The sequence below is a fragment of the Megascapheus bottae genome, chromosome 16 (assembly GCF_031878675.1).
Source record: "Megascapheus bottae isolate mThoBot1 chromosome 16, mThoBot2.hap1, whole genome shotgun sequence".
In the NCBI taxonomy this organism is placed as follows: Eukaryota; Metazoa; Chordata; class Mammalia; order Rodentia; family Geomyidae; genus Megascapheus; species Megascapheus bottae.
In genome coordinates this window covers 6108758-6132297 of record NC_143524.1, presented here as the reverse complement: position 1 = coordinate 6132297, position 23540 = coordinate 6108758, and the positions used below count along the sequence as shown (strand labels likewise).

General features: G+C 41.8%; 1 protein-coding gene across 2 annotated transcripts; it reads left to right on the top strand.

Annotated features, from left to right (window-relative positions):
* Positions 1–315: 315 nt before the first annotated feature.
* Positions 316–23000, top strand: LOC150052428 (organic anion transporter 7-like). 2 transcript variants are annotated; one of them, XM_090347478.1, is made up of 11 exons: positions 316–369; positions 495–884; positions 1484–1587; positions 2631–2785; positions 2881–3049; positions 4878–5001; positions 16053–16168; positions 17159–17373; positions 19540–19648; positions 20605–20808; positions 22453–22999. In XM_090347478.1, the coding sequence occupies exons 2-11, from the start codon at positions 555–557 to the stop codon at positions 22511–22513; spliced, it is 1587 nt and encodes a 528-aa protein (XP_090203604.1). In that variant the 5' UTR covers positions 316–369; positions 495–554; the 3' UTR covers positions 22514–22999. The 2 variants fall into 2 exon arrangements, with proteins under 2 accessions (XP_090203604.1, XP_090203603.1); XM_090347477.1 differs by having other exon boundaries at positions 335–884; positions 22453–23000.
* Positions 23001–23540: the final 540 nt, after the last annotated feature.

Below are 23540 nucleotides of genomic sequence, written 5' to 3'. Positions count from 1 at the left end.
AAGTAGGGAAAGATAAGTAGGAGAAAATGAGGGATGGTGTAACAGTGTTTAAAAACAAATGTACTCTTTACCTTACTTATGTGACTGTAACTACCATGCCCTTTTCAATAGAAATTAAATTTAAAAAAGACTACATCTCAATAGCAGATCTGTTCTGGTTTGCTAACAGGGAACATAGAAATCAATGTCCACTGACCAATATGAAACATTGCCAAGCACACAATTATTTTCTACAAAGTAGATCTTTAACAGATAGTGACAGAAAGCCAACCAGTAGAATACTTCTCTCTGTGACTTTGAAGAAATAGCTGGCCCCAAATCATAGGAGGATATTACTTCTTCTATTGCCTGCTACAGAAGTGAAGAGAAGTTGGTTCAGTATCGGCCTCTTTTCATGTATCCTATGAAATGTCACTTAATTTTCCATAAGCATTCTAGATTTTATAGTTTTGCCTCCCATTGGAGATATTTATTTAGTCTCAATGGCTTTTCAGGAAATCCTGGATCAAGCTGGCAGCCTGGGAAGATTCCAGATCCTTCAACTGTCTTTCCTTATGATCTGTAACTTCTTGGTATACATTCATATTCCCATGGAGAACTTCACATCAGCTATCCCTGAGCACCGCTGCTGGGTGCACGTCCTCGACAATGACACTGTGTCTGACAATGGCACTGGCATCCTCAGCCAACAGGACCTGCTGAGAATCTCCATCCCGCTGGACTCCAACCTCAGGCCAGAGAGGTGCCGCCGCTTCGTCCACCCCCAGTGGCAGCTCCTCCAGATGAATAAGACCTCGGGGAACGTGAGTGAGGCCGAAACAGAGCCCTGCATGGACGGCTGGGTGTATGACCACAGCTCTTTCCTCTCCACCACCGTGACCAAGGTAGGAAACTTCATTTTCCTCTTGCCAGGTCAGGATTTGGGGGTTTAGAAATAACTCAAGTCCTTCCCACACTGCCAATTCTTTCTTTTTTTCTTTCAGCCAATATCGACTGCATTTTATTAAATATAAGACACATATTCCATGAGTCAAATGCATTGGACAGCAGATAGAACTCTACTAGCATAGGGCTTATATTCTTGGAAACCAAAAGTTTTTAAGCAAGCAACTCATATGTTTCACTATGAAGGTTAGGTCCAGTCCATGTTACACAAACTCAGTTACACATTAACAAGTTTCTGGAGGCTGAGCAAATCCACAGTGCTCAGGGTTCTTGTATCATCTGGACCATCTATTGTGACAGGATTCAGAAAGTATCTCGAGGTCCTCCAATGACTTCAGCATGGGTTAAAAGAGATCATTTCCATCATAAACCTGTAGATTTAGAGGAAGTTTGCTGAAGAAAGTTAGGTTTTAACCTAAATGAAAGAAGTCTTGTTAGGCTAACAAGGGAAAGTGATGTAATAAAACACACAGGTCACGTGAAGGGGTTTTGTTCACACGATGCTGAGAAAGTATAAGCTCATTTTCTTCTCTTCCAGTGGGGCCTGGTATGTGAATTTCAGGCACTAAATTCAGTAAATAAATTCCTATTGACGGCTGGGATGTTGTTGGGAAACTTTCTGTGTGGCCATTTAACAGACAGGTGAGTAATCTGGTTCACAGTGTGTCTGCTAGCGGGTATAAAGATCTTAAATGCGACCCTGGTGCTGGTGGCTCAAGCCTGTAATCCTAGCTGCTCAGGAGGCTGAGACCTAAGGACATTGGTTCAAAGCCAGACTGGTCAGGAAAGTCCATGAGACTTTTTTTTTTTAACAGTCCAGGGGACTGAACTCAGGGCCTGAGCACTATCTTTGGACTTTCCTCAAGGCTAATACTCTACCACTTGAGTCACAGCACCACTTTCGGCTTTTCTATGTTTATAGTACCAAGGAATAGAACCCAGGTCTTCATGCATGCTAGGCAAGCACTCTACCACTGGGCCAAACTCCCTGCCCCCTTAGACTCTTATCTCCAATAAACGAGTCAGAAAAATCCAGAAGTGGTGCTGTGTGATTCAAGTGATAGAGCACTAGCCTTGAGAAGAATCTCAGAGACAGCACAGAGGCCCTGAGTTCAAGCCCCAGGACCAACACCACCAAAAAAGATAGGTATAAATAGTGACAGCTTAAGGATATGCCAATTTGTTCTTGTGTGTGGATCATGGGGCTTGAACTTGGCCTGGGCACTGTCTCTGGGCTCTTCAGCTCCAGATGACTGCCCTACCCTTGAGCCAAGCCCCACTTCCCATTTTTGAGAGGTTAATAGGAGATAAGAGTCTCAGATCCTTTTGTGCCCGGGCTGGCTTTGAACTGTGATCCTCAGATCTCAGCCTCCTGAGTAGCTAGGATTACAAGCAAGAGCCACCTTGCCTGGTAGGATATGCCAGTTTTGAATAAAATAATCCAGGCCTGCCAGTAATATCTGTCCTTAGCCAGCAGAATGTAATGAGTCATCCCCATGGCTTGGTTCAAAGTTACCCGAGGCAGGCAGGTCTGTGACACACTTACCTCTAACAAACCATCAAAATGTCAGAAGTGAAGATGCGACTCAAGTAACTGAGCATTAGCCGTGACCAACAAGAAAACAATTGCTGTCTGTTATTTGTGTTGGTTTATGCCATGGATGCTCTTGTTCCCGCCCTCTGAGGTTTGGAAGGAGGCTCATTCTCCTCGGCTGCTTTCTGATGCTGGCCATTGCTGACACATGCGCAGCCTTGGTCCCCACCTTCCTCCTGTACTGTGCCCTGCGCTTCCTGGCCGGAATGTCCGCCATAGGCATCTTGACCAACAGCACTGTGCTCAGTAAGTGAGGCTTCCCCTCATTCTCCTAGCCTTGAACGTGAAGTGAATCCTCTACCTTGATGTGGGATGAAAACTCAGCTTGTGCTGTCTTTCAGTTGTAGAGTGGACAAAACCCAAATCCCAAGCCTTGGTGATGATCTGCTTACTCTGTTCCGCTGGCGCAGGACAAATATTATTGGGAGGCCTGGCTTATTTTGTTCGGAATTGGCGCCATCTTCAGCTGGCACTGTCTATACCCATCTTTTTCTTACTTCTATTTACAAGGTATGAGCTTTCTTCCTCTTTTCGTTTAAGAGGCCCTGGGATGAGAGACACAAGAAATTCATTTGGATTCTTGATCAGCTTCTGCTATTGTAGCCTCCTTATTCATAGCCATGTGTGACTTGAGCAGTGGAACAAAAAGTATTGTTAGATAAAATGGAGGAGACTGAATTATATTCCAGTTTACCATATCTGCATATTATAAGAGATACAGTTATGCCGAAAGCTATTCATGTGATGAAATTCCTGCTTAAAGGAGGGTTCTGGGCCTGGGATTTTGGCTTAGTGGTGCAGTGCTTGCCTAGTATGCATGAGGCCCTGGGTTCAATTCCTTACTACCATATAAGCAAAATAAAAATAATTAAAAAATAAGAGAGGGTTCTATACTAGGCAAAATAAATCTTACAATTCAAATTACAGACTAAAGTTCTGAGTGTAATCACATACAAAATTCAGTATTGATATAAAAATAGTATATGCTATTTGAATTTCAAATTTAAATTTGTATACTCTAATTACTAAAATAAGCAACTGCATGAACAGAAAGTGGCTATGAATCCTTTCCTGAATGTTACACATCGTTTTGGCTATCCTTGTCAGTAGACTTAATAGGTAAGATGGGGCCTGGGAGTTTGTCCTAGTGGTAGAGTGCTTGCCTGGCATGCACAAAGACCTGGGTTCGATTCCTCAGTACCACATACATAGAAAAAAGCCAGAAGTGGTGCTGCAGCTAAAGTGGTAGAGTTCTAGCCTTGAGAAAGTCCAAGGACAGTGCTCAGGCCCTGAGTTCAAGACCAGAACTGGCAAAAAAAATAGGTAAGATGGTAATAGAACTTTTGCAAATCTATTTTCCTTCATGGAGAAAAATATTTGAGGATGATATTACATCACCTATGGTTTGCATTTGTATGTGTAGTTTGGAAAGAAAAATACCATGGAAATTTGAACCTCTATCACTGTTCACCTAAGGAGCAATATGGATTCCCCAGATGAAAATCACAGGAAGAATGAATGACTTTGTTTTTGGATCCCCTTCATTTCCTCTCCTTGAAGTGGACTATGGTATTTGTTAAGGACAGAAAGCCTATTGAGTTAGGAGGGAGTCTCAGAAGTGGCTACAGATTTCATTAATCTAGGGAGAGAAATCCTCATAAATGACATGTGTTCTTCAGCAGACATTTTGGCATTTGTCCTCCTCAAATCTTTGTAATTCTCTGCCCTCCTTAAACTAAGGAAGATTTAACTTGCTGGCTGTCCAGAAGTTACTGCAGCTGTGAGAATCAGAAGGGGCTCCAATCTAAATGAGGCATTCAGTAAATAATAAGAATAAATTGGGGACCAGGAGCATGCTCTAGTGGTGGAGTGCTTGCCTAGCATGCACAAAGACCCAGGTTCGATTCCTTGGTACCAAATACATAGAAAAAGCCAGAAGTGGTGCTGTGGCTCAAGTGATAGGGCTCTAGCCTTGAGAAAGCCCAAGGACAGTGCTCAGGATTTTTTGTCTGGGACTGGCAAAAAAATTGGAATATCTATATTTCAGGAACATATGAGCATCCCTTATATACCAGCTCTGTGAGCTGTGTAGCAAGTTTTTACAGGAATAACTGTGGAGTGAGCATGACGCCAGGGCTGCATTCCCAGATGCCGGGAAATACCATGTGCAAAGTCTTTACCTGTTTTCCTAGTTATGATGCCACACATGACAGTATTTCTGGGCCCACCTGAGTAAATGGCTGGGGTGAGAATGAAGGAGAAAGGAATCCGATGGTTAAAGGTGGAGTGGACAGGAGTGTGTGAGGTTGGCTGCACTTCCATCGTCGTCTTTGATCAGGTGGCTGGCAGAGTCTGCTCGGTGGCTGATTCTGACCAACAGACCCCAGGAAGGCTTACAGGAGCTGCGGAGAGCTGCGCGCATAAATGGAATGAAGAATTATAAAGACACACTAACCATGGAGGTGAGCGGGATGGTCACTGGTTGTAAGACACGGGGAAGACATAGGCCAGTGTGGTATCCCTTAGTGACAAAGGTGAACGATGCTAAAAGCATTGGATGTGTATATTATTTGAAAGATTTAAAAAGCACTCCAACTTTTTTTTTTGCCAATCCTGGGGCTTGAACTCAGGGCCTGAGCATTGTCCTTGGACTTTCTCAAGGTCTGAGATCTACCACTTGAGTCACAGAACCAGTTCCAGCTTTTTTCTACATATGTGGTACTGAGGAATCGAACCACTAGGCTGAACTCCTGGCTCAAGCACTCCAACTTTTTATTCCTTTCCCCCTCCCCCCAAATGTAATTTATGAAAGCATTCCATTGAATTTTATTGTTACATTTATTTCATTTACTTCATTTTTTATTTAAGTACATCTGTCTATGGGAGGCTTCATTGTGTTATTTCCCTACTTGCACATGAATAGTTTCACCCCACCACCATAATTCAACATTTAATTGAAAGATAGCCTTGTTTTTTATTGCAACATAAGTATATATGTATACATTTAGCCATTTGAGTGTATTCTATACAAACATATTTAACCATTCCGCCATATGTCTACAGAAACATAAGAGACACATATACATGTGTGGATTATAGAATCATTCAAAGCAGTAAATTAACCCCCAGAAAGCCAGACAGGAAGCTGTGTTTCAAAATGGTAGAGTACTCACTTTGAGAGAAAAAGCTCAGGGACAGTGCACATTATTTAACACACACATACACACACACACACACACACACACACACACAGAGTCTTGGGGAACAGAATAGGAAAGTGGTCTGGGCAGAAAGGATCTGCATCAGAAGGAGGAAACTGAAGAGAAAGAACAAGAAATACTTAAAGCTGGGCTGAATAAACAGAGTTGTAATACGGACAGGGGTCCTAGAGTCTGCATTAGCAAACCCATACTTAGACAATTCTCTCATCTCCTAGGCATTTGGTTACAGCGATCACAACAGCAGAGAGCCAAAACCCTCCATCATTTGCTCTGAGAACACAGCAAGGATTGGGGAGGGACTGGTTTTCCCTTTTGTACTAACTGGGAAGTTTAACATAGCTACAGAAGGAAGTCAGAGAGGTGGGGTACTCTGTGATGGGAAACTGGTCAGAGCTGTACTAGGTGGTGAGAGTTGCTTCCCATCAGGCAGCCCTCTGGGAGGAAGACACAGAGCAGGCTAGAGCTCAGCCCACAGAACCTTCTGCATCTCTGGTATACAGCCCAGCTTCCCTGCAAGCACACCCTCTGGTTGGTGGTTGAACATGAAGGAAAACACAGGAAGCTGAACTGGCGCACATAATGACCTCAGTAGGTAAAGAAATAACAGTTGCGCTGTGGCTCAAATCCTTACAAGGCTGGAAGCCTAACATGTCCTCCATCAAAAATTTCCCTGCTGTTTCTTTCTGCTTTACCTTGATTGCTTACTTGTTTTAAGTGTGTACTGGGGCTTGAATGCAGGGTGCCGTGCCCTGATTTTTTTGACTCAATGCTAGCACTCTCCCACTTGAGCTACAGTTCCTCTTCTGGGTTTTTTTTCTCTTCCTTCCTTTCTTTTTTTGGTGGTTAATTGGAAGTAAGAGGTTCACAGACTTCCCTAACGCTTCTAACGCTGATCCTCAAATCTTAGTTTCCTGAGTTTCTAGAATTATAGGTATGAACCACTGGCATGTGGCTTAATATATGTGTGTGTGTGTGTTATACTGTAAACATAAATATGTATTATGTGTAAATATTTAGAGATATATATCCCACTCTTTCTTTCATGCTGTCCTTCCCTCATTTTCTTTAAATTACATGTTTTTTTTCTCTTTCTTTTTTTTATTGTATTTTATTGCCAGAGTAATGTATTACGGGGTTACAGTTACATTACTGGTACATTACAGGTACGTTACTTCTTGAACTTCTCATATTTTTGTCCCCCTTTGCCTCCCCTCACCCCCTCCCAATCATCTTGTTTCCCCCTTCCCTTCCCTATTTCAAATAAACAAATAAATGTATATACAATATATCAGGTCACAAAGTCAGATACAGTAACCATATGAAATTAACCATAAGGGGGAAAAAAGGAAAAAAGAAATAATTTCACATAGTACATTAAGAACAACAATCACAAAGATAAACTCATTTCTGTGCCTTAGCATTCATTTCATTTAGTTTCATCCTGTATGACTTTATATACATAGCTTTTGAGCTATTATGATCCTCTGATAGGAGAATCCTAGATGTGTGCTAATTATTACAAATGAGAGAAACCATGGAGTTTATGTTCCTTGGGGTCTGGCTTACTTCACTTAATAGGATTTTTTTCTGTCTTTCCATTTCCTTACATATAGGGCAATGTCTAACTGCAGCATAGAATTCCATTGTGTGTAAGTACTACATCTTCTTGATCCATTCATCTACTGAGGGCATCTGGGTTGGTTCCATATCTTTGTTAGGGTAAATAATGCTGCAATGAACGTCATTGTGCTGGGAGCTTATTTATGGACATGTGGGTAAATGCCAAGGAGTGGGATTGCTGGGTCATAGGGGAGCTCTATGTTTAGTGTTTTGAGGAATTTCCATACTGCTTTCCAGAGTGGTTGAATGAGTTTGCACTCCCACCAACAGTGTAGTAGTGATCCCTTCTGGCCACATCCCTGCCAGCATCTGTTGTTATTAGATTTCTTGATAATGACCATTCTAACAGGGATGAGGTGGAATCTCAAAGTTGATTTGATTTGCACTTATTTTATGGCCAGGGTTGTCGAGCATTTCTTCATGTGTCTATAGGCCATTCTTATTTCCCCTTCAGAGAAGACTCTCTTTAAGTCTTTAGCCCACCTTTTAATGAGATGGTTGTTTTTTTGAGGATTTGTTTTTGAGAGATTCAATTCTTTGAGCTGTAAGTATATTTTAGATATGAGGCCCATGTCTGTTGTATGGCTAGTGAAAATCTTCTCCCACTCTGTGGACTTTCTATTTAACTTGCTAGCTATGTCCTTTGCCCTACAGAAGCTCTGGAGTTTAATGCAGTCCTGTTTCTCCCAGCTTTCTTTAATTTGTTGTGTGTCTGCATCTTTATTAAGAAAGTTTCGACCTGTGGGCCGGGAGTTTGGCCTAGTGGTTAAAGTGCTTGCCTAGCATACACAAAGACCCGGGTTCGATTCCTTGGTACCACATACATAGAAAAGAGCCGGAAGTGGTGCTGAGGCTCAAGTGGGAGAGCTCTAGCCTTGAGAAAGTCCAAGGACTGTGCTCAAACCCTGAGCCCAAGCCCAGGACTGGCACAAAAACAAAAACGAAAGTTTCGACCTGTGCCAAGAGGTCCTAGTGTATCTCCTGTTCCTTCCTGTGAAGATTTTAGGGTCTCTCCTTGTCCCTCCAGATCTTTGATCCATTTGGAATTAATTCTGGTGCAGGGAGACATAGAAGGATCCAGCTTTTCTCTCTCTCTCTCTCTCTCTCTCTCTCTCTCTCTCTCTCTCTCTCTCTCTCTCTCTCTCTCTCTCTCTCTCTCTCTCTCTCTCTCTCTCATCATGGGGCTTGAACTCTGGGCCTGGGCACTGTCCCTGAACTCTCAAGGCTACTCCCCTACCCCTTGAGCAAAGTGCCACTTCTGGTTTTCTAGTAGTTAATTGGAGATAAGAGTCAAATGGTCTTTAGTGCCTGGGCTGGCTCTGAACCCAGATCCTCAGGTCTCAGCCTCCTGTGTAACTAGGATAACAGGCGTGAGCCACCTCACCAAGCTCAACTTTAGTTTTCTACAGATGCTTAACCAATTCTGCCAGCACCTTGTTGAAGAGGTTGTCTTTCTTCCATCCTATTTTTTGGGAGCTCTTTTATCGAAGATTAGGTGGCCATAGGTCTCTGGGTCGATTTCCAGGTCCTCAATTCTATTTCATTGGTCCTCAGGCCTATTCTTGTGCCAATACCAAGCTATTTTGATTACTAAAGCTCTGTAATAGAGTATGAGATTTGATATTGATATTCCTCCAGTATTGTTCTTTCTGCTAAGAATTGTTTTTGCTATATGGGATCTTTTATTATTCCATATGAAGTTTTGGATTGCTTCCTCTATAATGATGGGTATTACACTGAATTTGTGGATAGCCCTTGGCAGGATTGCCATTTCCACAATGTTAATTCTTCCAATCCAGGAGCATGGGAGGTTTTTCCACTTCTGTATTTTGGCTTTAATTTCCTTTTTCAGGTTTTTAAAGTTTTTATCATGAATGTTTTCATTATTTCTTTTTTTTTTCTTTTTTGCAAGTCCTGGGGCTTGAGCTTAGGGCCTAAGCACTGTCCTTGGGCTTTTGCAAGGCTGGAGCTCTACCACTTTAGCCACAGCACCACTTCTGGCTTTTTCTATGTATGTGATAACCAGGAATCGAACTCAGGTCTTCGTGCATGCTAGGCAAGCACTCTTACCAGTAGGTCCAATCCTGGCCTGGTTTTCACTATTTAATATTTTACATTTTTATTCCTCATAGCTATGTGTTGTTTGCTAAGTTTTGTTATTCTTTTTTTATTGACACTTTATTCTTATTTAGATTGTCTGTCTTCTGCTTACATTTCCTCCTTCTAAGTACATTTCCCTCATCAGCTGCTTTTTTATTGTTATTGTTGGTTGTGGGTCTTGAACTCAAGGCCCTGGTGCTGTCCCTGAGTTCTTCTGCTCAAGGCTAGCATTCTACCACTTTGAGCCACAGCTCCATTTTTGGATTGTCTGGTGATTAATTGGAGCTAAGAGTCTTACTGCCCATCCTGCCTGGGCTGGCTTTGAACTGTGGTCCTCAGATTTCAGTCTCCTGAGTCGTTCAGGTTACAGGTATGAGTCACTGCCACCTGGCTGTCTTTTGCCATTTATTTCTCAGTATTTTTAATACTACTGAATACTGTAATTCCTCCTCATGTCCTTCTATTCCTACTCCTATTTAGTAACTTTGTAGTTTCAATGTCTTTGCTCTTTTTTTCCTCTAACCTTAGTATAGTTGGTGGTGATTGTTTTTAGTAACTTCTTATTGTATTTCCCTAGTGGGTGTGTCTGTCATTTGTAATTGCTTCAGCAGATAATTCTCTCCCCCTCACTGGAACTGGGCCAAGTTCCTTCACCGCTTGGGGCAGATGTCCAGTGGTGAAATACATTGCCCGAAATCTGCTATTCCTCCATCCTGCCCAGTCATTGAAAATGCATCAACTGAAAAATATGGTGGACATTAAAGCCTCCAACTTAAAACTGAACAAAAACATGCAATTTACAAAGCAGACAAAAATTAGAAACATGAAAAATTGCAACAAGAAGCCTCCAAATGTCAACCAATCCGCAATAAAGGACACCAATGCCGGGAAGTGAGAAATCCAAGACTGAAAATGCACAAGGACGATTATAAAATTCATCAATAAGAGGAAATAGCATCAAAATGAATATCTGGATGAATTAAAAGACTATGAACAAACAACTCCTGAAATAAAAACAAATCATGTATGAAACTGGAAAATAAAAAAGTCGTAAAAATTCTGCAACAGCTTCAAATTTTTAAAAAAAATGAAAAGTTGAATAAGACAAACAAGAAACTTATTCAATAGCCTCAACACAAAATTGGATCAGACGAATACAGAATCCCAGGACTTGTAGATATAGTGGTACCTTAGGACATTGGATAATCATAAAGAAAAACACAGAAGATCAAGACCTCCAAGGTACTATTTAAAGGCCAAACAAATGTACTATGAGCATAGAACAAGAGAAGATGCACAAGCTGAAACCATAGAACACATTTAATGAAACAATACCAAAGGATTTCACCAAGTTTGAGTAGGATGATTTTCAAGGTACAAAGGCATTTTAGGACACCAAACAGACATTACAAGGAAAGAATTTCCCCACATCATATTACACCTAAAGTGTTAGGTGTACAAAACAAGGAAAAAATATTGAAAGCTTCTAAAAGAGAAATGCACATTAAGTGAAGTAATCCAGACCCAAAGGAGCACAGACTCAATGGTTTCCCTCATTTGTAGTAATTAGTACACATCTAGGACTCTCCTAGCAGAGGGTTACAATAGCTCAAAACCTAGATACATAAGGTCATATAGGATGGGACTAAATGAAAAGATCTCCAGGAAACAGAAACAAGAGCTTTATCTTGTGTGATTGTTGTTCTTAATGTACTAGGTTATTTCTCTTCTCCTTTGTTGCCCTTTGGTTAATCTCATATTGTTACTGTATCTGACTTTGTTACCTAGTATATTGTATATGTGTTTATTTGTTTATTTGAAATAGGAAAGGGAAGACAGGAAAACAAGATAATTGGGAGGGGTGGGGGGAAGGGAAATGGGAACAAAACCTAAGAAGGGGTATCAATGTGTGAGAAGTAATGCACCCACTATCTGGCAAATGTAACTGTAACCCCTCTATAAATTGCCTCCATAATAAAAAATAAAATGATGGGCCAGGAGTTTAGACTAGTGGTAGAGTGCTTGCCTAGCATGCTAGAAGACCTGGGTTTGATTCCTCGGTGCCACATACATAGAAAAAAGCCGGAAGTCAAGTGTTAGAGCTCTAGCCTTGAGAAAGCCCAAGGACAGTGCTTAGGCCTACTTCCAGGCCCAGGACTGGCAAAAATATATATAAATACATAATAAAATGAAAAACAAAAAACTTTCAGATTAAAACAAGTATAAACCAATGATAAATTTTAGGAAATACATCTCACTCTCCGTAAAGTATTTTTTAATCCATTTGTTTATTTTTAAAATATAATTTCTGAAAATCAATACTAGGAGATTTTTGAAGGAATGAAAATTATATTCTTTGTCATTGATATGGGTACATACATGAATATGAAAAAGGGTTTTTTTTTTTTGGTGCCAGTCCTAGGGCTTGAACTCAGGGCCTGAGAACTGTCCTTGGGCTTTTTCCTCAAGGCTAGCACTCTGCCATTTGAGCCACAGCACTATTTCTGGCTTTTTCCCATGTATGTGGTGCCGAGGAATCAAACCTGGGTCTTCGTGCATGCTAGGCAAGCACTCTACCACTCGGCCAAACTCTCAGCCCCATGAAAAAGTTTTATACTTCACTCAGAAAGCATGTATATGTGAATACACACATATATGCTAATGTTATGTACATTGGTTTGTGTATGTATGAATATACACATATACATGTATACCTACATATGTTCATATACTCATGTATGTATATAAAGTAACAAATGTAAAAATAGGTAAATAAATATACCAAAAATGTCAACAAAAAAATTAAAGTCCAAGAGTGAATCAATTCACTGCTTAATTCTGTCAGGTCATTAAAGAACTAATACCAATATCCCCAAACTACTTCACAAAATACAAATTACTATCACCTTTAAATTTATTTTACAAATCTAATAATGTTCTGATTCCCAACTGTATAAGGATATTAAAAATTGAAATACTGACCCGGAGTTTGGCCTAGTGGTAGAGTGCTTGCCTAGCATGCACGAAGACCTAGGTTCGATTCCTCGGTACCACATACATAGAAAAAAGCTGGAAGTGGTGCTGAGGCTCAAGTAGTAGAGCTCTAGCCTTGAGAAAGTCCGAGGACAATGCTCAGGCCCTGAGCTCAAGCCCAGGACTGGTAAAAAGAAAGAATTAAAAAATAAAATACTACAGGGAAATTTCCATGGTGAATGTAGATGAAAACTTTTCAATAAAATTCTTCTAGACAAGCACCCATGCCCATGCCTGTCATCCTAGAGCTACTCAGGAGGCTGACATTTAAGGATTGAGGTTCTAAGTCACCCCAGGCAGAAAAGGCTGTGAGGCTGTTAGCACTAATTAGCCACCAGAAAGTTAGAGCTCTAACCTTGAGCTAATGGTAGAGCACTAGACTTGAGCAAAAAAGCTAAAGGGTAGTAGTATCCCTGAGTTCAAACCCCAGTACTAGCACAAAGAAATTCTTACAAACCAAATTCAGAAATGATTTACGACATGATAAATTACAATCCAATAGGCCTCATTTCAAAATGTGAGCATGGCTAGATAAATTTGAGTTGATAACTGTAATATAGGGCATGATAAGATATACTGTACCAATTACATAGATATCTCGATTTAGGAAAAAAAACCTCTGACAAAATCTAATATCCCTTTATGGTAGAATTCCTGAAGAAAGTAGAAATACAATGTTTCTGTTTTGATATAGTAAAAACAATGCATGATAGACCTACAGTCAGTATAATCAAGTCTTCTAAAACCAGGAATGAAATAATTATGACTGCAGCACTGGTGATTCACACCTGTAATCTCTAGGGGGCTGAGATCCAGGCAGGAAAGTCCATGAGATTCCTATCTCCAATGAACTGTACCAGAAAACCAGAAGTGGTCTCAAGGACAGCACCCAGCCCCTGAGTTCAAGCCCCACCCCTGTGGCACCAATGGCTCAACCCTATAATCCTAGCTACTTAGAAGGCTAGGATCTGTGGATCGGGGTTCAAAACCAGCCCAGTCTGTGAGACTTTTATCTATAAGTAACCACCAAAAAGTCAGAAGCAGAGCTATAACTCAAGTGTTGGAGCACTAGCTGTGAACAAACAAGCTCAGAAACAACACCAGGCTGTGAGTTCAAGGGTGCTCTCCTTCCTTCCCTCTCTTCCCACCCCTGTGTCTGTCTCTGTCTCTGTCTGTCTGTCTGTCTGTCTCTCGCACGCACTCTCTCTCTCTCTCTCTCTCACACACACACACACACTCACACACATAGTGAATTAAAGCTCTTAATGTAAATTTGAGACTACTAGAGGAAATTATAGAGAAAATGCTTTAAAATAAATTACAATTCAAATACAATTTCAGACAATTACATTTCAAATAATGGTGTTTCCTTCTAAATTTAGCCAGGCACTGGTGGTTCACACCTACCCATCCCAGCTACTTACGAGGCTGAGATTGAGGATCTTGGTTCAAAACCAGATCATGCTTAAAAGTCCCTGTGAGACTCTTATCTCCAATTAAACACACACACACACACACACACACACACACACACACACACACACACACACACAGCAAAACAAAACAACAAAAAAAACCAAAGTGGTGCTGTGGCTCAAAGTGGTAGAACACTAGTCTTGAGCAAAAGAGTTTAGGGACAACACCCAGGCCCTGAGTTCAAGCCCCATGACAGAACAAAAACAACAACAACAACAAAAAAAGCTAACTTCTTCTAAATTTAGTTGGAATCTATCATCTGAAATACTTTGAATATCCAATTTAAAAAATGTGTTAAACTCCATAAATCCAGCAAAAATGAATAAATACTACAAAATAATCCCAGCACACCTTCATGTGTTGTTCTGTCACTGGATGTGTCTGAAGCCCAGATTGACTGCAGCCAACAAATGGCCCAGGTTTAAGGTCTCCTCGGATCCCATTCTCAAAAGTCTATCATAATGAAACCAGCCAGGGGATTTCAAGATCAGAAGTGGACTATACCATCTTGACTCTCTAATGAGGTTAGGTGTGATATTTTGTGGTAGAGGCTGTTGAGCTGCAAGCTGGAAGTTTTTGGTGTAGTGGGGTTAGAACTCAGCGTATCATTGCTTCCTTGGCATGCTAACATCTTCTGTCTACCACCTGAGCTTCCCTCCAACCTAGTTTTTTTTTTTTTGCCAGTCCTGGAGCTTGAACTCAGGGCTTGGGCACTATGCTTGAGCTTTCTCTAGGCTAGCGCTCTACCACTGGAGCCACAGCACCACATCTGGCTTCTTCTGTGTATGTGGCACCGAGGAATGGAACCCAGGGCTTTGTGCATGCTAGGCAAGCACTCTACCAATAGGCTGCACTCTTGGCCCCCAACCTAGCTTTTTGCTAGGGTCAGTCTCATGGACTTTTCTTCCCAAAATGGCCAGAAATTAGGATCTTGCAAATAAATCTATGATTAATAAGTAGCTAGGATTACTGTGCCCACCTTGAGAGGTCATTCCTGGTCGTGGAAGACCCCAATCTAGGATACTATCTTTTCTTTACATCCTCTCATGTAATTCTCTCAGTGATCTAATTGTTTTATTTGTAGATGTGGGATGACAATACAGCTAATATTTTGTAGCAACTGTTACCTAATAGGAGCCCGGAGCCATAGGAGGAATAGTTTTGACATACACTCAAATCTGCAGTAAAAATCCACAGAAAATTATTCTCCTTCCCCAAACTGATAAAATGATTTCTGCCACAGGAAACAGTAGATAATCACATTTATTTTTCTCATCTTCATAGTTATCAAATGCACATTGAACTTTGGACTATAAAGTTTCATTTTTCCTATTTTTCTCTAACCAACATACTCTTTCTTTCTGTCTCCTGCTTAGTTTTTCCTCACTGGAGAAGTTCCTTGAGCTTCCTTCACCCTCTGTGTTACTCTTCTCACCACTTTTATGCCTGCCATTTCCATGGTGTGTGTGTGTGTGTGTGTGTGTGTGCGTGTGCGTGTGTGTGTGTTGGTCCTGGAACTAGAACTCAGGACCTGACCATTGTCCTTGAGCTCTCTTGCTCAAGACTAAGGCTCTACTACTTTGAGCCACAGCTCTACTTCCAGTTTTTGAGTTATAAATTAAAGAGAAGAGTCTCACAGGGACTCTTCTGCCAGGACTGGCAGAACTGAGATTCTCAGATCTCAGCCTTCTGAGCAGCTAGGATTACAGGTATGAGCTACCAGTGTGCACTTGTCCCTGAGATCTTTTGCTCAATGCCAGCACTCTACCACTTGAGCCACAGCTCCACTCTGTCTTGTTGGTAGTTAATTGGAGATAAGAGTCTCATGGACTTTCCTACTTACACTGGCTTTTATCATGATCCTCAGATCTCAGCTTCCTGAGTAGCTAGGATTACAGATATGAGTCGTGATTGCCTGGCTGCCATTTTGTTTTGATGTCTACATTTTTCCACTGCACAGAAAAGGTTTTCATTAAACTTGTCCTTTGTGAGGATCTGGTATACTCCCCATCATGCCTACTACTTTCTGACATCTGATGTTTTTCTTGTTATTGTTGCTAAAGGTGGTGAGAGCCACCATGAAGGAGGAACTAGAGATGAGAAAGACAAAATCTTCTCTGAGAGACCTGCTCCGTGCCCCCACCCTGAGAAAGCGAATCTGTCTCTTATCCTTTATAAGGTACGCTTCCTGTTCTTCCCATTTCAAGAGGCATGAATTTTATCTCTTATGTTCAATGGCTCAATATTTGGTAGTGGGAGATTTAGAGCGAGAAGGCAGGGGTGACATACACAAAAGTGGTATGTCTAGGTGTATGCAAAGTTATACTAATGCATATCACATATCACATGCCATGCTTGTGATATGCCAAAGATCAATGCCACCAATGATACACCAACGCATGTCATAGGCTAAAGATTGATGCGGAGAAATTTAATCATATCCAGATTTTCATCCTGAATTTCTCTGCTGTTTTGTTTTCATTACTAAAGGTTAATTTTTAAACAGTTAAGTGAGTATATATCCAGATAGAGACATACGGATAGATAGCTATCTTAGCAAATATCTGTATGCTTAAAGGTAAACCATTCATTTAGAACAAGACATAGGAAAAACTCTAAAACCTTAGAAAGACCCATCGTGTCCCTTTGACCTCCAAAAGGCTTAAACACAATAAAGGCTCCATCAGCAAGCAATGATGATCAAAAAAATAATAATAATCACCTGTGGCCAGGCACCTGAAACTCAGCATCCTAACAACTCAGGAGGCTGAGATCTGAGGATGACAGTTCAAAATCAGCCTGAGCAGAAAAGTCCATGAGACTTTCATCTTCAATTAACCACCAAAAAGCCAGAAGTGGATCTGTGACTCAAGTGGTAAAGCTCTAGCCTTGAGAGGAAGGAAGGAAGGAAGGAAGGAAGGAAGAAGGAAAGAAAGAAAGAAAGAAAGAAAGAAAGAAAGAAGAAAGAAAGAAAGAAAGATTCAACGACAGTGTCCCAGTCCTGAGTTCAAGAACCCGAACTAGCACAAAATAATGATAATGATAGCCACTTGCAAGGAAATACTTGAAACACAAATATGCCTTTATTTGGTATTTTCAAAAGCTTACTACTTGGGCCAATGTAACCTGTACACTTTATGATACGTGTTTTACTCTCTGTTCACTACAGGTTTACAACTTTTGTGTCTGGTTATGGCCTAATTCTCAACCTCCAGCATTTGGGAACTAATATTTTTCTGCTGCAAATTCTCTCTGGTGTCCTGAGCATCCTAATTAGCTGTGCAGCCCTTTGGGCACTGAATCACCTGGGCCGTCGAATAAGTCAATTTCTTTTCGTGTTATTTATGGGGATCTCCATTCTGGCTACCATATTCGTGCCTCAAGGTGAGGAAAACACACAGGATAGAAGAGAAATGTTTACCCCATTTTCTCAAGGGTCCATAGACAACACATTTCTGAAATTGTAAGAGTTGGGTTCCAACAAGTCCCCAAGACCAGTCTGGGCATTTAGGTGACATCCTGACATTTACATGCAGGGAGAAGAGCCAAGAGTCAGTGAAGTTTTGTTCTGCTATGATTTCCTTCATTACATTTGATAAGCATGTGAGTACAGATGTCATTTGTTCCAGCTTCCCTGTAGATCAGCAATAGATAGCTCAGGTCTAGATCTTGTATTTGAGTCCTACCAAAGCCACATTACACTGTCTCTTCCTCTGTCCAGCTCTGTCGTCATCATCACTGACTACTTCCTCCTCCTCCTCCTCCTCCTCCTCCTCCTCCTCCTTGTCCTCGTCCTCCTCCTCTTCCTCCTCCTCCTCCTCCTTCTCTTCTTCTTCTTCTTCTTCTTCTTCTTCTTCTTCTTCTTCTTCTTCTTCTTCTTCTTCTTCTTCTTCTTCTTCGCTGAGCTTGAGCTCAGAGCCACTGGCCTTGGGCTTTGTCACAGCTAGTTCTCTACCACTTGATCTACAGCACCACTTCCAGCTTTTTCTATGTATATGGTATCAAGGAATAGAGCCCAGGTCTTGTGCATGTTAGGCAAGCACTCTACCACTAGGCCACACTCTCAGTCCCAGCTCTGTCTTTCTTACTTGCTCTTCATTGACAATTTATATTTCCTGAACTCTGTATAGCCACTCAGGAATCTCACCATAGGGTACCATGTAAGAAAATTCAGTTTGGAGAATTATCTTGTGAGAAAATAGATATTCCTTATCTTCAAATGAAGAAATACACACAAATCACAGTTTGGATCTCTTTAGACTATCTTAGAGTTGATTTTACAACATTAAGTGGGCATATGTAATGAGCAGGGACAGTGCAGGTGGTCACCATGTTTTTCTGCATTCTCAGTATAGTAATGTGTTTTGTAAAATCCCAAACTGATGGGCTCAGATCCTCTTAAATATCAGCCAGGATGTCAGTGTGCTGCTTTACCTCAATGTTGACTCCAGTGTATGATGCTCTCCTATTGCAGAGAAAAATGGAAAATTCCTTCCATGGCTTTTCCTTCCTTCTTTCCCTTCCTTCCTTCCTTCCTTCCTTCCTTCCTTCCTTCCTTCCTTCTTTCTTTCCTTCCTTCCTAACTTTCTCCTTTTCATTCTTTCTTTTTCTTTCTTTCCAGTCCTGGGGCTTGAACTCAGGGCCTGGGCACTGTTTTTGAGCTTTCTCAAGGCTAGCCTTGAGCCTCAGCACCAATTCCAGCTTTTCTGTATATGTTGTTCTGTGAAATCAAACCCAGGGCTTCATGCATGCTAAACAAGCACTCTACCGCTAGGCCATACTCCAAGCCCTCCTTCCATTTTTTTCTAAGATCTGTAATTCTTACTAAAAGAAGCACTTATTCAAGATTCTTTTTTAGTTGTTTTGGTTTTTCGCCAGTTCTAGGGCTTGAACTCAGGGTCTGGCCACTGTCCTTGGGCTTTCTCAAGACTAGGGCTCTACCACTTGAGCCACAGCACCACTTCCAGCTTTTTCTATGTATGTGGTACTGAGGAATCAAACCTAGGGCTTTGTGTGTGAAAGACAAGCACTCTGCCACTAGGCCAAACTCCCAGCCCCCTTATTCAAGATTCTTGACACATTATTGTCAATCTCGCTTTTATCCATGTAGGACTCACGTAGCACTAACCCTGTGTTGTAGGGCACACGAATTATAGCTGTAAACCCCCTGAAGACTGAGATGCATCTTAAACACACCGGCAGCAGTTTCTCACATGACATTTCTACATTCTGCTTCAAGGACAGAGGAGACCCTGGGCAGAAAAGAGGAAAATGAACTCCTCTTGAATTCATCAGCCTGCCGTCCCTCTTTAGCAAATGGCAAAGATCCAAGGAAATGGAGCAGCCATTCAGAATCATCAACCCATTCTAAACCAAACAATGTAGAAAAGGCACATTTCTCACTTATTAACCACTACAAGAACTCCGCCTCTATTTAGTTCCCCTGGGATATAGTTTAACCCTGTATACAATTCTAATCAAGGTGTTTGGGATTTGTGATGCAGCCAGGGAATGCTAATTCCGGCAGCGGGGGCTTCTTCCTCTTTACAGACATGGAGACCCTCCGCCTGGTCCAGTCAAGTCTGGGAGGAGGACTGGTCTTCGCTGCCCTTTCCAGTGGGCTGACACATGCGAATGAACTGCTTCCCACCGTAGTCAGGTAGAAAACTTCATGTGATTCCTGTTAGGAGCAGACCTTTGCTTTGTTTTAAAACAAAATGTATTTTATTATCGGAGTGATATTTATTGAGGGGTTGTAGTTACATTCATTAGGTAGTGGTTTCATTATTTCTTGAAGATTGGTGCTCTTTCCCATGAGGATGGGACCTTTTTCAACACCTTAATTCATCAAACTGATTTTTTAAAAAGACCAAAAGGGAAGTGCTGCTATGGCTCCAAGTGGTAGAGCCCTGCCTTGAGCTGAAGAGCTCAGGGACCATGCCCAGGCCCAGAGTTCAAGCCCCATGTCCAACAAAAAAAAGAAAAAAATGGACCGGATATTTCTCAAAGGCAAATAATCACAATGAAACAAACAGCCATTGTTTAATGAAAGCTCACTTTTCCCAAGGTACTGTTAAATCCTCTGAATATATCATCTAGTCCTCATGCAATCTTTTTGTTATTGTTTTGGGGGGCATTGTTTTTGTTGGTTGTAGGGTTTGAATTCAGGGCCTGGAGACTGTCCCTGAGCTTCTTTTTGCTCAAGGTGAGGGCCCTAACTGCCTGAGCCACAGTGCCACTTCCAGTTTTTGAGTGGCTAGTTGGAGACAAGAGTCTCACAGGGACTTTTCTGTCCGGGCTGGCTTCAAGCCACAGTCCTCAGATCTCAGCCTCCTGAGTAGCCAGGGTTTCAGGCATGAGCCACCAGTGCTCAACTCCCACAACTTTTTGAATCACTTAAAAGCAGATGCCATGAGGAACAGATGTCTATGTATTCTGTGAACTGGAGAAAATGCTAGCAAAGCAACAGAAATTTCAAAGGCTAGAGTCAGTCCACAATGGTTTTATCTAAATACACTTCTTCATCAATCCCATAACTAATGGCAGATAAGCCACAAGTGCCAAACTCCATGTATTTCTAACGTTTTCTTTCTGTCTTGTGTTTTGTGGTCTAAGGGCCACAGCTCTAGGCATCGTTGGAACTGCAGGTAGCGTGGGGTCCTCGCTGGCTCCCCTGTTGATGATTCTAGCGATATATTCTGTTCCCTTGCCCTGGATCATCTACGGAGCCTGCTCTATTCTCGGTGGCCTTGGGGTCCTCCTCCTTCCTGAAACCAGGAACCAGCCTCTGCCTGACTCCGTGGAAGATGTGGAAAATGAGTGAGTGAAACTTCTGGCTGTTCCAGGGAAATGGCATGCTATGCGTCTGGGAAAAGGAAGGCAAAACACCACTCAGGGCCATGGTCTCCCAGCAGATTGAGCCAGGTTCTTTCCAAGCAGGCGGTGTCTTTGGTTTAGGAAAGGTCATATCCACTTCTGGGTTTTGTGGCTTTGGTTATCCCAGGAGGCTTTCTAAAATTACACAGAACAGCAGGCAAAGTGGTAAATAAGGAAAACTTCCTTCTTCCTCCTCTATGTCCCAATATGATACTATACGTGCTAGTGTAGGCAACACAGCAACCCTCCAGAGTCAGGAAATGAACAGACACCCAAGCAATATAGGAGACATACGGAAGGGTGATCTGCCACTCTCCCCAGAGGTAGGCCAGCACTCTGGGCAGTTTTTATCCTAAGCCACAGGGTGATGCTGTCCCTTCTTCTCCTTGTTGCTAAAGAGTCAGGCTCATCTTTTCTTTATAGTTGGTTACCAGGGTGATGGGGGTACTACAAGACAGGAAACACTCTGTGAAACATCAGTGAAAGGTCGCTACTGGGGGTGGACTGTCCTTTTGGAAGCAAAGATACACATGGTTCTCATCACAGCTGGCTGGAAATGGGGCTGGGAGGGGTCTAATGGTGATGGCCCCAGTTGGAGGCAGCTGGTGAAGTCCCTGGAAAGTTCCCACTCAAGGGACGATGTTCTAATCTTCACACCACTGGTAAGGGCTCATACTTGGATATTGCTGGCTGGTTACAAGAGATGGTATTTACAGCTGAAGTCAAGAAGCAAATAATTCCAGAGAATATCAGTGTACAATGGTGACTCTACAAGAAAGAGACATTTTAGTTGGGCAGAAAAGATGGCTTTTTCCCACACTGAGTATGATACAAATGTGCAGAGATGAACATTAGCAACATATAAAACCTTCTAGACCCCAGGACCCCTCAGCCCAGGGAATGGCCATAAAATGCTGGCCGGTGATCATTTCCTGTGGCTTCAGGTCTTCTCTGTCACTTGAGGACTCATAGAAAGCACTACAGAACCTCTGGCAAATGGCTGGAGCTATGGGGAAAGTTCTCGTGGTGTTTTCTGTGGGATTCATTGTGAATAATGAGAAGAAGGGAGGGGAAAATAAAGGGCTTATTTTTCTTTTTTTTTTTTCTTTTGTCACCGTGATTGAACTCAGCGTCTTGGCACTGTCCACGAACTCTTTAGCTCAAGGCTAGTGCTCCACTACTTTGAGCCACAGTGATAAGAGTCTCAACAACTTCCCTGCCCAGGTTAGCTTTGAATTACAATCCTCAGATCTCAGCTTCCAGAGTAGCTAGGATTACAGGTGTGAGGTGCCAGTGCCCAGCTAGAAAAGGACTTTTAAAATGAAGAACAAGGAGCTGGTTTTGATTTTGGTATATATCCTTTTTTTTCCCCAACACACTCCATTCCTTATACAGAATGTATAAGATTTGCATTAGAAATGACTAGAACTATTTCCTAACTACTTCCAGAGAGACTGTTTTGGGATCTTTAAGTAAAGCATTGGTTACAGCCAAAGCTGAGGCATGAAAAGAAGGCAGGAGTTATAAGTTTTCTCCGTGTCCTTTCATTGACGTATTGCCTTACTCTTTCTGTTGCATCTTTTCCAGGAGGAAAGGCTCAAGACAAGCAAAGCAAGAAGATACTCTCATCAAAGTAACACAGTTTTAATTCTGGTAATTGACCTCTACTGAAAGAGCAAGATAAAAGAAAAACAAAATTAGTATTCTTCCTATATATCAATACATGTTTTTGAATAAATTGACATATTAGGAAACATGGATCACATTTAAGTTTTTGACACTAAATTACACTACACACACACACACACTATCTAGCTTAATCATAATCAGACAGTTGAAGGAAACTGGAATACCTTGAAAGGAATGTAGATATATATTATATTTCTAGATGAAGTGCTGTTTATTCAACTTTCCACAGCTGTGATAAAATACCTAAGAAAACCCATTGAAAAGGGACAAAGGGGTTTCAGTCCATAGAGTGCTTGGTTATATTGTTTCTGAGCTTGTGGTGAGTATGTACCTCATGGCACAAGGTGTCCTGGAGAAAAGCTACTCGAATCATGGTGTGCAGGAAGGCTAGAGGGAAAGAGAGGAGGGAGGGAGAGGGAGAGGGAGACAGAGACAGAGAGACAGAGACAGATATAGAGAAGAAGGGAGGAATGGAGGGAGAGGGGGGAAGAAAAAGAAGAAGAGGAAGAAGAAGGAGGAGGAGGATGAGAGGAGGAGGAGGAAGAAGAGGAGCAGGAGGAAGAGGAGGAGGAGGAGGAGGAGGAGGAGGAGGAGGAAAAAGAATCATCGTTCCCTAGACAACATGTCTTTCAAAGACATGCTCCCTAGTGATCTATTTCCTCCAATAAAACTTCACCTTCTAAAGTGTCATTCTTCTCTCAACAGTACCAAGATCTAGAGAACAAGCCTTGACAGATGGGACTGGGGAGGCTATTCCAAACAGCATGAAGATAGGGCAGGTTTTAGTTTGTCGGTTGGTTGATTTGTTTTAATTTACTTTATTATTATTAGTAGCAATGTACAGAGGAATTACAGAGCCGGAAAAGCCAAGCTGTGAGAACTCAAAGGATTGGGACTTTGGAAGGGCCTTTTCCCAACCTACTTCAGAACGCTGCTCATTTCCTGGGAAGGTCAACCAGTCCTGGCGTAACAGGAATTCTGGTCTA

Bases quoted from the DNA above. Each gene is read 5' to 3' on its own strand.
- LOC150052428 (XM_090347477.1), top strand. From the start codon at position 483: ATGGCTTTTCAGGAAATCCTGGATCAAGCTGGCAGCCTGGGAAGATTC. The intron at 1,588-2,630 runs GTGAGTAATCTG...CCGCCCTCTGAG, and splicing joins TGTGGCCATTTAACAGACAG to GTTTGGAAGGAGGCTCATTC. The intron at 16,169-17,158 runs GTACGCTTCCTG...TGTTCACTACAG, and splicing joins TGTCTCTTATCCTTTATAAG to GTTTACAACTTTTGTGTCTG.